General features: G+C 43.5%; 1 protein-coding gene across 3 annotated transcripts in view; it reads left to right on the top strand.

The window, feature by feature from the left end:
- The first annotated feature begins 5646 nt into the window (after window positions 1-5646).
- Window positions 5647-17839, top strand: part of pabpc4 (poly(A) binding protein, cytoplasmic 4 (inducible form)) — a 37017-nt gene continuing 24824 nt past the window's right edge. For 2 of the 3 annotated variants that reach the window (XR_011596532.1, XM_070899053.1), the window contains exons 1-2: window positions 5647-6345; window positions 17282-17475. Coding sequence is in view for 2 of the 3 variants with exons in the window: in XM_070899053.1 (XP_070755154.1) it covers window positions 6153-6345; window positions 17282-17475 (387 nt within the window). In the remaining variant the exon portion in view is untranslated. Of the gene's footprint in view, window positions 6346-8365; window positions 8543-17281; window positions 17476-17839 lie in introns of all 3 variants that reach the window. The other variant, XM_070899054.1, reaches the window with a different exon arrangement.

Genomic DNA, 17839 nt, shown 5'->3' on the forward strand with positions numbered 1-17839 from the left:
TTTATTCTATCCTTCCTGAATGTTGAATAACCCTGGATGTTGAGTTCCCAGCCCTGATCATCCTGGAGCCACGTCTCTGTAATCCCAATCACATCATATTTGTTAACATCTATTTGCACAGTTAATTCATCCACCTTATTGCGGATACTCCTTGCATTAAGACACAAAGCCTTTAGGCTTGTTTTTTTAACACCCTCTGTCCTTTTAGAATTTTGCTGTACAATGGCCCTTTTTGTTCTTTGCCTTGGGTTTCTCTGCCCTCCACTTTTCCTCATCTCCTTTCTGTCTTTTGTTTTTGCCTCCTTTTTGTTTCCCTCTATCTCCCTGCATTGGTTCCCATCCCCCTGCCATATTAGTTTAACTCCTCCCCAACAGCACTAGCAAACACTCCCCCGAGGACATTGGTTCCGATTCTGCCCAGGTGCAGACCGTCCGGATTGTACTAGTCCCACCTCCCCCAGAACCGGTTCCAATGCCCCAGGAATTTGAATCCCTCCCTGCTGCACCATTGCTCAAGCCACGTATTCATCTGAGCTATCCTGCGATTCCTACTCTGACTAGCACGTGGCACTGGTAGCAATCCCGAGATTACTACTTTTGAGGTCCTACTTTTTAATTTAGCTCCTAGCTCCTTAAATTCATTTCGTAGGAACTCATCCCTTTTTTTACCTATGTCATTGGTACCAACGTGCACCACGACAACTGGCTGTTCTCCCTCCTTTTTTAGAATGTCCTGCACCCGCTCCGAGACATCCTTGACCCTTGTACCAGGGAGGCAACATACCATCCTGGAGTCTCGGTTGCGGCCGCAGAAACGCCTATCTATTCCCCTTACAATTGAATTCCCTATCACTATCGCTCGCCCACTCTTTTTCCTGCCCTCCTGTGCAACAGAGCCAGCCACGGTGCCATGAACTTGGCTGCTGCTGCCCGCTCCTGATGAGTCATCCCCCTCAACAGCACTCAAAGCAGTGTATCTGTTTTGCAGTGGGATGACCACAGGGGACCCCTGCACTACCTTCCTTGCACTACTCTTCCTGCTGGTCTTCCATTCCCTCGCTGGCTGTGGACCCTTCTCCTGCGGTAAGACCAACTCGCTACACGTGATACTCACGTCATTCTCAGCATCGTGGATGCTCCAGAGTGAATCCACCTTCAGCTCCAACTCCGCAACGCGGACCGTCAGTAGCCGGAGGTGGACACACTTCCCGCACATGTAGTCGTCAGGGACACTGGTGTTGTCCCCGTGTTCCCACATGGTACAGGAGGAGCATATCACGTGACCGAGCTGTCCTGCCATGACTTAACCCTTAGATACACTTAAATTGCCGACAACAATGTTAAAAGTTACTGATTAATAAAGAAAAAGAAAAACTACTCACCAATCAGCAGCCAATCACTTACCACGTTGGCTGTGACGTCACCTTTTGATTTCTTTCTACTTCTTTTTGACTTCTCTCCCAGCTGGAGCTGCACCGGTACGTCTCTCTCAACTCCCGCCTCTCTCGACGCTCCCCGGACTGCTGAGCCTTTTATAGGCCGCTGTCTCTCTCGACTCCCGCCTCTCTCGACACTCCCCGGACTGCTGAGCCTTTTATAGGCCGCTGCCTCTCTCGACTCCCGCCTCTCTCGACGCTCCCCGGACTGCTGAGCCTTTTATAGGCCGCTGCCTCTCTCGACTCCCGCCTCTCTCTCGACGCTCCCCGGACTGCTGAGCCTTTTATAGGCCGCTGCCTCTCTCGACTCCCGCCTCTCTCGACGCTCCCCGGACTGCTGAGCCTTTTATAGGCCGCTGCCTCTCTCGATGCTCCCCGGACTGCTGAGCCTTTTATAGGCCGCTGCCTCTCTCGACTCCCGCTTCCCGTGACTAGTGGGGTACCGCTAGTGTTGGGCTCAGTGCTGGAACCCCAGCTATTTCCAATATACATTAATGATTTGGATGAGGGAATTGAGTGTAATATCTCCAAGTTTGCAGATGACTAAGCTGGGTGGCAGTGTGAGCTGAGAGGAGGACGCTAAAAGGCTGCAGGATGACTTGGACAGGTTAGGTGAGTGGGCAAACGCGTGGCAGATGCAGTATAATGTGGATAAATGTGAGGTTATCCACTTTGGTGGCAAAAACACAAAGGCAGATTATCATCTGAATGGCGGCAGATTAGGAAAAGGGGAGGTGCAACGAGACCTGGGTGTCATGGTACATCAGTCATTGAAAGTTGGCATGCAGGTTCAGCAGACGGAAGAAGACAAATGGTATGTTGGCCTTCATAGCTAGGGGATTTGAGTATAGGAGCAGGGAGGTCTTACTGCAAGTTGTACAGGGCCTTGGTGAGGCCTCACTTGGAATATTGTGTTCAGTTTTGGTTTCCTAATCTGAGGAAGGACATTCTTGCTATTGAGGGAGTGCAGCGAAGGTTCACCAGACTGATTCCCGGGATGGCAGGACTGACATATGAGGAGAGACTGGGCCTGTATTCACTAGAGTTTAGAAGGATGAGAGGGGATCTCAGAAACATATAAAATTCTGACGGGACTGGACAGATTAGATGCAGGAAGAATGTTCCTGATATTGGGGAAGTCCAGATCCAGGGGACATAGTCTAAGGATAAGGGGTAAGCCATTTAGGACTGAGATGAGGAGAAACTTCTTCACTCAGAGTTGTTAACCTGTGGAATTCCCTACCGCAGAGAGTTGTTGATGCCAGTTCATTGGATATATTCAAGGGGGAATTAGATATGGCCCTTACGGCTAAAGGGATCAAGGGGTATGGAGAGAAAGCAGGAAAAGGGGTACTGAAGTGAATGATCAGCCATGATCTTATTGAATGGTGGTACAGGCTCGAAGGGCTGAATGGCCTACTCCTGCACCTATTTTCTATGTTTCCATGTTTCGATGGAAAAAAATGTCTCAGAAATAGCCTAAAAATACTTATCTGTTAAATTCAATATTTTGAAATGACTGCAAGGCTGATGATCCACTCCTAGTAACTCTGGACACCAGTTTTCCTGGTTATGCTTGAAACTTGGTATGGGAGCTTGCTGTGTGCAAATTGGCTGTCATGTTTCCTGCATTGCAACAGTGACTACACTTCAAAAGTACTTCATTGGCTGTAAAGTGCTTTGGGACATCCGGAGGTTGTGAAAAGCACTATATAAATGCAAGTCTTCTTTCTTTGGTATGCCTGCCAGCTGTGAAATAGAGTGACCCGATATCTACACCACCCCCCCCCCCCCACCCCCGACACCTTCTTAATATTGAAATGAAGATTCTCCTTTGCTTTGGCCGGGAACTTTTACCTTCTATAAGGGGTCTAGATAGAGTGGATGGGAAGGACCTATTTCCCCTAGCAGAGAGGTAAATAACCCAGGAGCATAGATTTAAAGTAATGGGTAGAAGGATTAGAGGGCAGTTGAGGAGAACCTTTTTCCACCCAGAGGGTGGTGGGGGTGTGGAACTCACTGCCTGAAAGGGTGGTACAGGTAGAAACACTCATCACATTTAAAAAGTGCCGTTAACCTACAAGGCTACGGACCAAGAGCTGAAACGTGGCATTAGGTTGGATAGCTCTTTTTTTGGCTGGCACAGACATGATGGGTCAAATGGCCTCCTTTTGTGCCGTTATTTTCTATGATTCTGTCCCAGACATGACCGCAACATTGAGAGGGGCGCAAGATGGGTGGAAATCAGAAATCAGGCGGAGCCCAATTTGGTGGACCATTACGCCCCTTGAGCGGATGGAATCCCCGCTGAGGCACTAAAGTATGGTGGAGAGGCACTACTGGCACGAATGCATGACCTCATTTCTCTCATCTGGAAGGAGGAGAGCATGCCGGGAGATCTGAAATGCAGATATCGTGACCATGTTTTAAAAAGGGGACGTCCGATTGCGGCAACTACAGAGGAATCTCTCTTGTCAGCCACTGGGAAGGTCATCGCTAGAATCCTCCTCAATTGAGGAGCGCCTCCCGGAGTCACAGTGCGGATTCCGACCACTACAGGGTACAATGGACAACTTCAAGAGAAATGCATGGAATAGCACCAACCCTTGTACATGGCCTTCTTTGACCTTACAAAGGCCTTTGACACTGTTAACCGCGAGAGATTATGGAGCGTCCTCCTCCGTTTCGGCTGCCCCCAAAAGATAGTCGTCATCTTTCGCCTGCTCCGCGACGACATGCAAGCAGTGATCCTGCCCGACAGATCCACCACAGACCTAATCCATGTCCGGACCGGGGTGAAGCAGGGCCGCGACAGCGCGCCAACCCTTTTCTCGATCTTCCTCGCTGCAATGCTCCACCTCACATTCAACAAGCACCCCGCTGGAGTGGAACTAATCTACAGAACCAGTGGGAACTTGTTCAACCTTCGTCGCCTCCAGGCTAGATCCAAGACCGTCCTATCCTCTGTTGTCGAGCTACAGTACGCGGACAACGCTTGCATCTGCGCACATTCAGAGGCTGAACTCCAAGTCATAGTCAACATCTTCACCGAGGCATACGAAAGCATGGGCCTTACACTAAACATCCGTAAGACAAAGGTCCTCCACCAACCTGACCCTGCCACACAGCACTGTCCCCCCAGTCATCAAGATCCACGGTGCGGCCCTGGACAACGTGGACCACTTTCCATACCTCGGGAGCCTATTATCAGCAAGGGTAGCCATTGATGACAAGGTTCAACATCGCCTCCAGTGCGCCAGCGCAGCCTTCAGCCACCTGAGGAAGAGAGTGTTTGAAGATCAGGCCCTCAAATCTGCCGCCAAGCTTATGGTCTACGGGGCTGTAGTGATACCCACCCTCCTGTATGGCTCAGAGAGGTGGACCATATACAGTAGACACTTCAAATCGTTGGAGAAATACCACCAACGATGTCTCCGCAAGATCCTGAAAATCCCCTGGGAGGACAGACGCACCAATGTTAGTGTCCTCGATCAGGCCAACATCCCCAGCATCGAAGCACTGACCACACTCGACCAGCTCCGTTGGGTGGGCCACTCGGAACTCCTACACAGCAAGCAAGCCCCAGGTGGGCAGAGGAAACATTTCAAGAACACCCTCAAAGCCTCCTTGATAAAATGCAACATCCCCACTGACACCTGGGAGTCCCCATGACCGCCCTTAGTGGAGGAAGAGCATCCGGGGAGGGCGTTGAGCACCTCAAGTCTCGTCGCCGAGAGCATGCAGAAAGCAAGCGCAGGCAGCAGAAGGAGCGTGCGGCAAACCAGTCCCACCCACCCTTTCTCTCAACCACTGTCTGTCCCACCTGTGACAGAGACTGTAATTCCCGTATTGGACTGTTCAGTCACCTGAGAAGTCACTTTGAGAGTGGAAGCAAGTCTTCCTCGATTTCGAGGGACTGCCGATGATGATGATCATGTACACCCACCTTTGAGGCGTAACATACACAGGTGAACATTGATCCCAGATGTTGAAGTGCTTTGTCATTTGTGACCAACTGAACTTAATGACAAAAAGCGACAGGAGCCTTGAGCTGCTGGGCCTGCAGAGGGCAGGCATTAAGGCTGACTGACCTGGGTTGCGGGTTCTCTCTCTTTAATTCCTTGCTTTCCATAGTGCAGGAAATGACGAGTGAATTTGTGCCTGGTATAAAAGGCCTCTTGCTTGGGCGTGCTCTTTCTCCGTCTCCTGGCCACAGACATTAGTTAATGTGTGTGTGAGTGTGGCAAAAGCTCCAGCAGCGCGCACACTCTCATACTTCAAAAAAAAAATCAAAAAATTAAAAAAAAATTTATAAAGAAAAAAAAACCCCAAATAAAAATCGGTGGAACCAAGTTTTAAAGAGGAAAAAAAAAACGTAAATTTTTAATTTTTTAAAGGCTGTAAAGAAAAGGATAAAAGCCAAGCCACGCTCTGGGGATTTATTGTTCAGAAAAACCTTCCGAAGTTTCTGGAAACAGTATTCGAAGCGGTTTTTTTTTAATTAAAAAGAGAAACGGGAATCCTAAGGGAAACTACCTAGGCCACAGCTTAAGCGTTTGACATCCCCCCCCCGCCCGCCTCCCAAAAAGAGACTAAATCGGTTCGATCATTTCTCGAAAGTTCTTATCCCGGCGGTTTTTTTTAAAGCCCTTTCTCCCGCCCTTGTTTTAAAAGTTACTTGTTGTGGCCGGACTCTCTGGGGGTGTGTGTGTGAGGATGAATCAGACCGGCGCCAGTTACCCCATGGCCTCGCTCTATGTTGGCGACCTGCACCCAGACGTGACCGAGGCGATGCTGTACGAGAAGTTCAGCCCGGCCGGGCCCGTGCTGTCCATCAGGGTGTGCAGGGACATGATCACCAGGAGGTCGCTCGGATACGCCTATGTCAACTTCCAGCAGCCCGCAGACGGTGAGCGCAGTACTTTTATGGTTTTATGCAAACTACCCGCCGCAAATCCACAATCCCTTGGCTCCTCATCTATATTGGTCTACAAAGCGAGGAAGTGATGTCTCACCACGTTATCAATAACTAGGCAAGTGCCCATTTGCAAGCTAAGGGGATGTTTTTTTTTATTCCAGAAAGAAAGACTTGCATTTATATAGCGCCTTTCACGACCACCGGACGTCCCAAAGCGCTTTACAGCTAATGAAGTACTTTTTGAAGTGTAGTCACTTGTAATGTAGGTAACGCGGGAGCCAATTTGCGCACAGCAAGCTCCCTCAAACAGCAATGTGATAACCAGATGATCTGTTTTTGTTATATTGATTGATAAATATTGGCCAGCACACCGGATAACTCACCTGCTCGTCTTTAAAATAGTGCCATAGGATCTTTTATGTCCATCTGATAGAGCAGACAAGGCCTCGGTGTAACGTCTCGTATGAGGACACCTCCGACAGTGCAGTACTCCTCAGCGCTGCACTGGAGTGTCAGCCAAGATTTTTGCGCTCAAGTCTCTGGAGTGGGACTTGAACTCTCAACTTTGACTCTTGAGTCGAGGGTGCTACCAACTGATTCTGTAGACTTCAATTGTAACATCCCACCTTTTAAAATCATAGTTTACACAATGCTTTTCAACATTTTCTATGTGGGAAATTCCCTGTCCTATTTTCTGAAATACAGCATAATTATCCAAAGGAAGACGGTGATATAATTGCAGAAAACAGAAATAATAGGCTAGTAAATGGAAAAGTTCAGAAATCTGAAGAGACAGAAATCTGATGACCTTGGGGATCTCTGTATGTAAACGTATAGTTTACATGTATGAAAGTCAATAGTGATTTAACATTTTCCAATGTAACGGTTGGTAGTGAATTGGCACGAGACACAGTTCTTTTAAGATGTTCTAAAGAAATTGCAGGGAGAACATGGACTCGTTAAGCTGAATATCTAGTAGATGGAACTGCATTTCAGGCATGCAATAACATGTGGCACACTTAATGGGCCTTGTGTCCTTGTGGAAGAAATGTCGTAGACACCCCCCATGGCTCAGTGGGCAGATGCAGCACCTGATGTGGTACTGGACCTAACCGACTAATAAGACGGTTTGTTAGCTGACTTTAGCTGGGGTGGTGGAAGAAACACAATAGCATTGTCTTCAGTGCTCCCTGGGCTAGTGAAAGCGTCACTGCATTGTTTAATAGTGTTTCTCCTCTTCCCCCAAGCCTAGCAATGCTGAAGCAGATTATAACCCAGGGTTGAGATCAGAGAACTTGGCACTACTAGCTATTGAACCCTGGATTTTTCTGGATGTGTGGTTCACTACTATATCAGGTTATCCATTTGCCCAGTAAACAATGTGGGAACATTTTGTTCTTCGGTCACTGCACTGTTCTTGATATAACATAGGTTCTAGTATATTAATCTCCGATCTTGTACTTTTAAAGATTTTTGTTTCCTGTCTGCTGTGTTGAACTAGTTCATTCAATCTAATCTGGCATTGCTTACTTTCTGCACACAGTAATGTTACCATGTAGACCCTCTCCCTATTCCCTGATTGTTGGGTCAAGTTTTGTGTATTTGCAACAATGATGGGGATTATCAGCAGAAGGGTATTCATGTTCACTTTAGAAAGTGCAGTGTTCAGCCATTTCATATGCTACTTTGTTCCCGAATGTGACTGAATAATTGAGGGATCAGCCTCTATCCACTTGCAATCTCTGTATGATAAGGAAAGGTATTTAAAGTATTGTAGTGCACTTTTAAATTCACTTAACAACAGAGTAGCAGCAGATAATGTACACCATCTTGTTCAATAGTGCAAGTTTCAGCACATGAGTGTATATCTTGGCACAAGTTGGAGTGCTTAAAACTGTAACTGGTGTGCTGAAATATGGATAATTATACCGTTTGCTTTCATTGATGCACTTAGATTATTAGTTTCACATTGTTTTAATGTCTGTTAAAATTTTTAAAAAATCTTTTTCAGTTGTTCTGTGATCCCGCTGACATCACAGCACCAGCTCTAACACAGAACAATGAAAGGTTCTGATGCTGAGCGAAACTGTGCAACTATCGTGGGCTTAACCACAGTTCTCAGCCAATCGGAATCCTCCTTTATCTAATTCAGAAATAAATGTTCAACTACCAGCAAGCTACACGCATGGTAAGGAGCAACTCGAGCATTTACACATTATCCATAATGAAATATGAAGCAGTATTCTAATGTGCTCAGCATACAACTTTCTAGTATCACTAATTTTTATTCTCCTCTGTATTAGTGACTTTTCTTGTCACTTGATTTAGGCGAGGTCTTCCATCATGAAATCTGTTTTTATCCCCTTTCTGTCAAGTAATGTAAAAAAAAACCTGCTGCCTTCATAAGCTAATGATAGCAGAGTTGAGCCATCTCAGAAGCCACTTACTAGTAGTATATCCTGCATCAGTGTTGTCGCTAGGCTCCTTAGCATATTGATGCTAATATGCTTTATGGGGAAAAAATAATTTTAATATATCAATATACTTATATGATGCTTTTAATTCAGTTCTTCAAATTGATCCATTACAGCCAACATCTGTAACAGACCAATACTGTGCAGTAGGGTCATAGTTCAAATGCTTTCTCCAGACAACTCAAATTTGCATGACAAAATCCTAAACTATATTTTTGGGTATTTTCACAATGGCACGCCTGTAGTATAAAAAAAAATCAAAGCCACCATTGCACTGTACAAAGTCCCTTTGTGAGTTACAAAAGGTTAAGTCTTGGTCTGATACCTACATAAACCATTTGAGCCTCACTCTTTTCACAACAGATTGATTGTGGCACACACTTGGAATTGAAGTGTATTCACTCCAAGCCAACTGCTATTCTATATGTAAAAATTAAGGTCACACAAATGTCAATTTAACTTCCATACAGCATCAATGCTTTATGGCGTGCATAATTTCAACCTAAGCTTTGTCACTTGAATCACAATTTAAACATAATCACTGCCAGAAACACCGATTGCTACAGGTCCCCGCAGTGGCTCACTAGTTTTGTGAACGCTGTTCAAAATATCATTAATAGGTGAAAAAAGAACCGTTCAATTTTTTCAGTTGGTTATGACTTTGTACCATCAATCAAAGTTAAGATCTGTTGGTCTGCTTTACACTAGTTGATCTCATTAGATCAAGAGCAATATGACACATCCTTGGTAAAATAAAGGTGGACCATCAGCTTTGCTGTGACGTAGATGTTAAAAATGCTTTTTTCATTGGCATTGAAATGATAGAGGCTATAGTTAAATCCTCAAAAGTGGATACATGCTTCTTTGCACAAAACCAGCAAAATCAATAAGGGAGAGGAAAAATATGGTATTGGTAATGCAGAATGTTACAAGAAACAATAGAAATGTCAGAAAGATGAAGTAACTTCTTCCAAATTTGAATGTCCGGAAATGAAGCTTTTTAAAAAAAAAAGTATAGCTTTCACTGGCACTTTTTTTAACCTCAAATTGTTTGTGCAGCAATGTGGAAGATGAATTCTGTCAGAAACATGCAATTACTACATGTCCCCTTAGTAGCTCACTAGATATGTGCACACTGTTCAAAATTTCATTAACAGTTGAAAAAAATATACCGGTCAATTTCTTTCAACTGGTTATGGCTTTTTACGATCCATCAAAGTTAAATTCTGTTGGTCTGCTTTTTAAAAAAAATCAAATGGAATTGTATCTGCAGAGCTTTGAATGTTTAGAATTTAGGACTAAAATGTTTCCTTTTAAGGTTACTTTAATTTTAAATGTCAACTATAGAATTTTTTTCTGAGAACGTAGGTGTGGTAAACTTCAGAAGTGCCTGAATTTTGAGGCTGATTATCATTGTTTACATTAATTGCCATTATATTTTCTTGAATTGAAAGGTCAGAAATGTTCCAGTTTCCCTGGTTCTAAATCAGTAACTTAAATAGTGTCTGTCCATTGAGATTTTATTTTAGCTAAACCCCAGGAAAGGAGATTGGCTCATACCGTGTGGTGAGTGTAATGTTGATTCAGCTCTTTTGCCAGCACATGCCTTTAAAGGACCACTCGCTAAAAATAGCCAGCAATGAAGTACAAAAGAGGTTATATCGTCTATTGATGGTGCTTTTGTGAAATGGCTGTGTATTATCATTTAACTTGACAATGTAGCTTTCATTGGCTTTGAGTCTACATGTAAAGTAAAATATTGTATAAACATTACACATCATTTCAGAATTTACAAAAAGCTTGGCATGTTACAATATAGTTAATGTAAGTGTTCTCTTTAAATACTGGAAAATACAGGACTGCTAATTCTTACAGACATGGACATTTCACCAATGTGAGGAATTTGGAAGTTGAAACCAGAGCTCTTGGGAAGAATGCACATGGTTCTTAGAAGAGTTACATTTATCTATGGTTTAGTTTTCATACTCATAAAACACTAGGTACAGTATTTGTAGCACTGACTGTACTGAGGTCCTGTGCAAGAGAAAAATAGTTTATTTAAACAGGAAAAGTTGCTGCCGAAGCTGAGATTTAAAAAGTTCCAACTGATAATTTCAGGAGTCAAAAATGCTGAACTCAAATTTTAGCTTGTGCTTTTTTTTTGGTTTGAAGGAAGAAATGGAGTGGTTTTTGGCCTAATTATATTAAACATATTCAAGGAACAATACATGGCAGTACAGTTGCATTAGTTTTCTGTCTGTGTCTCTCTAATGCAATAAAACTGGTATCATAGCAATAAACATCATTTTATGAAACTGATTATCTGAAATTCATCTGGTTACTTTAACTGCGCAGAGATAACAAGTCATGAACTGGAGTGGAAGGGATGAATTTGCATGTGCTTAGGTTGCTACCAATTCAAAGTTGTTAATTCATCTTCGGAACTAATCCAAATTCTTTGAATTTTGGTGAAAAATGTTTTTTGCCGTTCAATTTTAAATTGCAATTGTTTGTGAGTTACATTTCTTTGTACTGCTAAAATATTTAAACTACTATGTCAGTGGCTGTAGTCAGTTTACTAGGTGGCTGCTTAATCCAGATACAAGTCCCATTCAATCAAAAATCTTTATAGGAAGCTGTGACTGGTAAGAGGAGGCAGCCATTCAATCAAGGTGACAGTGTGTTCTACTATCAATATGGAAAGGATGAAAAGGCAGTGTATTTACTGTTGCTATACCTAGGTTCCAGCTGTTACTACATTTGCATTATGAATTTGCATCACAGTAATGGCAGTGGAAATGTTCCTCGGAAATCCAATCAGAATAACTCTTGCTGTATGAAATGTCAGGGGGACATATCTCTGTGGACCGTGGGAATCACATTGTCCGAACATTAATAGAATGCAATTTTAACTGATAAAATATAAACTAGGTTGAATTAGTCAGCCTTGAGTGTGACGAAATGTAAGTCGCTATCGCAAGAATGCTTCTTTTGAAATGTCATTAAACTTTCCAGTGTCATTTTATTAATCTTGCTTCCTACCGAACTGTGTAAACTTTTATTTGTTGGGGGTTGGGGGTGGGGGGGGTTGATCATCAGTGGGGTTTATATGTTATTCTTCTGGTAAATGTATTGGGGAGAAAATAGTGCTTCGGAAAGTTTGGCTGAGGAAAAATTGTCGCCCACAAAATCCAATGAATTAAGCTTTTCACAGAATAATACAAAGTACAGGAGCAGCGCCTAAAATCTGGACCCCTCGGGACCGAGGCCATTCCAGATTCCGGGCTTTTCCGGGCTTTCAATCGTCTTCCTGATGTCACAAATCCGGAAACGCCTGAGCCCAGGTTCGGGTGTTTCTCCGGTTTTCGGAACATCAGAAAGGGGGCGGCGGGGGTGGTACCTGCCGAGGAGCTGTTCGGCCGTCTGGGACCCACTGAAGAGATCGTCGGGTGGGTCCCCGCTGAGAAGGTTGTTGGGCCGGGCGGGGCCCCGCCGAGGAGGTCGTCGTCGGGCAGGGGGCGCCGAGGAGGCCCTGAGGTAAGGGCAGCAGTGGTGAGGCGAGTGGTGGCGAGGCTCGAGGTCGGGCAGCGACGGGGCCCCGATGTCGGTAGGGTCGTCTGGTCCAGATTCCGGAACTTTTTACGGATTCCGAACGACCCTGCCACCGATTGTCTCGGATTCCGGAACTCCGGATTCTCGACGCTGCACCTATATTTACAAATGGAGAGCTCAGAAAAATGTGAGCTGGTTCCTTTTGCTGGCTTTCAGAGTCCTGAGTGGATGGCGTAGCAGGGGACTGGCCAATCCTATTGCAAACAGCTCATGGAATCAAAATGTGGAATATTAACATTAAGGTGATTGACTTGAAAATTTTGGCAGATCTAATTCTCCTGACTGCTATTGAAATTTTACTTGCATAGCAATTAAATAGCAGAACTGTAAACAAGCTAATGCGGGCATGTGCCAAGTATTTATTTTTGGAATTTGTTGTTGTAAAATAGAATTTTCTCTCTTGGGATATGAAGCAGTACAGCACAGTAAAATGTTGTTCAGAGAGTTTGATATACCACTTTAACACTTTGATGAGTGTAGTCTATAGACCCCCCAACAGTAGCTACACTGTTGGACGGATTATAAATCAAGAAATAAAGGAGGCTTGTAAAAAAGAAACGGCAATAATCATGGGTGATTTTAACCTTCATATTGATTGGACAAAGCAAATTGGCCAGGAAGGCCTTGAGGAAGAGTTCATAGTGTATCCGGGCTAGTTTCCTTGAACGGTATGTTGCAGAACCAACCAGGGAGCAGGCTATTTTAGATTTAGTACTGTGTAATGAGATAGGATTAATAAACAATCTCCTAGTAAAGGATCCTCTAGGAATGAGTGACCATAACATGGTTGAATTTCAAATTCAGTTGGAGGGTGAGAAAGTTGGATCTCAAGCCAGTGTCCTAAGCTTAAATAAAGGAAACTACAAAGGTATGAAGGCAAGAGTTGGCTAAAGTGGACTGGGAAAATAGATTAAAGTGTGGGATGGTTGAGCAGTGGCAGACATTTAATATATATCCCAATGGGAAGGAAAGACTATAAGAGAAGGGATAACCATCCATGGCTAGCTAAGGAAATAAGAGATGATATCAAATTGAAAACAAGGGCATACAATGTGGCTAAGACTAGTGGGAGGCCAGAGGATTGGGAAACTTTTAAAAGCCAGCTAAGAACGACTAAAAAAAATAATAGAGGGAAGATAGATTATGAAAGTAAACTAGCACAAAATATAAAAACAGATAGCAAGAATTTCTGCAGGAAAAGAGTGGCTAAAGTAAATGTTGGTCCCCTAGAGGATGAGACAGGGGAATTAATAATGAGGAACAGGGAAATGACAGAGATTTTGAGCAACTATTTTGTATTGGTCTTAACGGTAGAAGACACTAAAAATATCCCAATAGTGGATAATCAAGGGACTATAGGGAGGGAGGAATTTGATACAATCATTATCACTATTGTACTCGGTTAAAATAATGGGACTAAAGGTGGACAAGTCTCCTGGACCTGATGGCTTGCATCCGAGGGTACTAAAAGAAGTGGCTGCAGAGATATTGGATGCATTGGTTGTAATCTATCAAAATTCCCTGGATTCTGGATGGTCCCAGCGGATTGGAAAACCTCAAATGTAATGCACTTATTTTAAAAAGGAGGCAGACAGAAAGCAGGAAACTATAGACCAGTGAGCCTAACATCTGTCGTTGGGAAAATGCTGGAGTCTATTATTAAGGAATAGTAGCAGGACATTTGGAAAAGCATAATTAAATCAAGCAAAGTCAACATGGTTTTATGAAAGGGAAATCGTGTTTGACAAATTTGCTGAAGTTCTTTGAGGATGTAACGAGCAGGGTGGATAAGGGGGAACCAGTGGATGTGGTGTATTTGGATTTCCAGAAGGCATTCAATAAGGTGCCACATAAAAGGTTACTGCACAAGATAAAAGTTCACGGGGTTGGGGGTAATATATTAGCATGGATAGAGGATTGGCTAACTAACAGAAAACAGTGTCGGGATAAATGGGTCATTTTCCAGTTGGCAAACAGTAACTAGTGGGGTGCCGCAGGGAATCGGTGCTGGGGCCTCAACTATTTACAATCTATATTAATGACTTGGATGAAGGGACCGAGCGTAATGTAGCCAAGTTTGTTGATGACACAAAGATAGGTGGGAAAGCAAATCTGCAAAAGGATATAGACAGGCTAAATGAGTGGGAAAAAATTGGCAGATGGAGTATAATGTGGGAAAATGTGAGGTTATCTACTTCGGCAGAAAAAATAGAAAAGCAAATTATAATTTAAATGGATAAAAATTGCAAAGTGCTGCAGTGCAGAGGGACCTGGGGGTTTTTGTTCATGAAACACAGAAAGTTAGTATGCAGGTACAGCAAGTAATCAGGAAGGAAAATGGAATGTTGGCCTTTATTGCAAGGTGTATAGAGTATAAAAGTAGAGAAGTCCTGCTACAACTGTACAGGGTATTGGTGAGGCCACACCTAGAGTACTGCGTACAGTTTTGGTCTCCATATTTAAGGAAGGATATCCTTACATTGGAGGCTGTTCAAAGAAGGTTCACTAGATTGATTTCAGAGATGAGGGTGTTGACATATGAAGATAGGTTGAGTAGGTAAGGCCTATAGTCATTGGAGTTCAGAAGAATGAGAGGTGATCTTATCGAAACATATAAGATAATTAGGGGGCTCGACAAGGTGGATGCAGAGAGGATATTTCCACTCATAGGGGAAACTAAAACTAGGAGGCATAGTCAGAATAAGGGGCCGCCCATTTAAAACTGAGGGAAGTGGAGCTGTGTCTATGATCAGATCAGCCATGATATTAAATGGCAGAGCAGGCTCGAGGAGTCTAATGCTCTACTCCTGCTCCTATTTCTTATGTTCTAATAATGAACAATGTAGTGTATAGGTGCAAAATGATAAGATTTAGGTTTATGTTTCTGCTCCTCTGAGTGCGCTCCTGTTTCCAGGCATGTCTCTGTGAGGAGGTCCTGTGTTTAGATTAGTGATTCCTTAGCAAAGAATATTTGAAGAGGAGGGGGAAGAGAATGTTGCCCCAAGCCGTGCTTGTGTACCTCTCAACATCTGTTTTCAGAGTGTTACTGGTAAAGGTTGGGCCATGGCGTGGACAGAGAAATAGAAATAGAAATGTGAAGGTGTAAATAACTTTCAAGGGTTCACTTTTATATATAAACACCCACAAATTTCTCAGCAATTAAAATGAAAACTACAAATACTCTTTCCAAACTATATACTGGTGATAGAGCTTAAGTCTACATTTTGTGATTGGATTAGCATTTTGTGCAGGACTTGATACTGTGCTTCAGTTGTTAAGGAGAGATAAAACTACTAACTTTCTTTTCTGGCATATAAATATTTTGTATAATGGTCCAGTGAAAACTGAGGTAAAAATATCCTGACAGCAGTTAATAAGTCACATGTTATTTTAATTTTGGTGAGTGGTGATCTCAAACCCGGCACCAAGCTCATGGTCTACAGAGCAGTAGTGATATCCGCTTCCTATATGCTTCAGAGACATGGACTATGTGCAGTAGGCAGCTCAAAGCACTGCAGAAGTACCACCAACGTTGCCTCTGTAAAATCCTACAAATCCACTCACCATCTCTGTTCTCTCTCAGGACAACATCTCCAACATCGAAGCATTGACCACACTCGATCAGCTCCGATGGGCGGGCCACATTGTCCGCATGCCTGATTTTAGACTCCAGAAACGAGCACTCTACTCCCGAGCTCTGTCACAGCATGCGAGTCCCAGGAGGGCAGAGAAAACACTTCATAGGACACCCTCAAAGCCTCCTTGAAAAAATTTAACATTGCCACTGACTCCTGGGAAGCCCTGGCCCAAGTCACCTCAAAGTGGAGGAGAATCACTGAGTCTCTTCGTCGGGAGCACGCGGAAGCCAAGCATGAACAGCGGAAGGAGCGTGCGACAAACCAAGCACCCGACCCACGCATCCCTTCACCACCTGTCCCACCCGTGACAGAGACTAGATCCCGCATGGGTCTCATCAGTTACCTTAGAACTCATATTAGTGTGGAAGCAAGTCATCCTCAACTCAAGGGATTGCCTAAGAAGAAGGAGGAATAATTAGTATTAAAAACATTTTTTAAATGATATTTAGTCTTAAAACCTGCAACATTTTACTGCATTTACAGTTGTGTTCTGCTCTTAGCAGAGAAAACCCAAAATGTGCAAACTGTATTTAAACAAGATTTTATAATCCTTTCTCATAGATTTCTTATGCCACGAGTATCCCTTGTCTGACAAAGGCAGAACATGTGTCATGTTACTACTCCGATGAGAAGCCTTTTTGAATCGGACTTAAGTAGCTCTTGTCGTAATTACCCATTCTTCTCTGTACAGAAATGCCATATCTTCTGCAGATATTCTAGTTGCCAAGATTAGGAACTCATTTGTGGGGAATCTTGGATAAAACCTTGCATGATGTCTTTTGTAATACATCAATAAGTCTGCTAGTTGATCATGTTGGCTGTGGAAGTTTTCAGAAGTGAAGCAGAGTATCAACCTATCGGTTCTGTCAGATCTGTGTAATTCCTCTAAAGCATAGGTAGTGAACAAGAACAGGATTTATTATTTTTCATTCCTTGAACCGTGAGTTTGCTGATCTTGTTCAAGATTTCTGGGAAGGAGAGATTTTCTTCCAGTGTTGAAACACATTTTGTGGGTTATCCTAATGCTTTTGGATATGTTTAATGACTGGACCATCCAGCCATCTAGTCAAAAGAATTTGACATGGAAGGGTCAGGGCAGCATTTTTTTAATCTTGTGCAACCTATTTCCATATCTTGATTATAATAGACCCTATTAACTCTAGCTTTGGATGGACAACTATTGAAGTTTTCTTATTGTTGTAGCTGAACGTGCCTTGGACACCATGAACTTCGATGTCATCAAGGGGAAACCAATCCGCATCATGTGGTCACAGCGCGACCCATCGCTGAGGAAGTCAGGTGTTGGTAATGTGTTCATCAAGAACCTGGACAAATCCATTGACAACAAGGCTTTGTACGACACCTTCTCCGCATTTGGAAACATCTTGTCTTGTAAGGTGGGTTAGCAACCGTGACCGAATTAAAGCTAATCTTAGACTTCTTGCTATCCTTTTGTTCCCTGATGCAACAACCTTGTGTAAGTTTTTTGTGTTGGAGATCTGATGACATTATCAGAAAGCCACAACAGCCTTCTCTTGTGAATTCTGCCCCAGGGTGCATGACCTGCAGGAACCTTTGGAACCTGGCTAGCCATAGTAACTCCGTACCAGTGAAATGAACACTCCAGTTACAAATGCTAGCCCAAAGAAAAGTCCATTATTCCTATGGGCCAGATTTTGCTGAAAAAATAATGGCGTTGCAAATTGCTAAAGTTACTGGTCGATTTGTGCCGCTCTGCCGTTAGCTTCATGAAAACGACAT

Source organism: Pristiophorus japonicus, chromosome 14 (genome assembly GCF_044704955.1).
Source record: "Pristiophorus japonicus isolate sPriJap1 chromosome 14, sPriJap1.hap1, whole genome shotgun sequence".
NCBI lineage: Eukaryota > Metazoa > Chordata > Chondrichthyes > Pristiophoridae > Pristiophorus > Pristiophorus japonicus.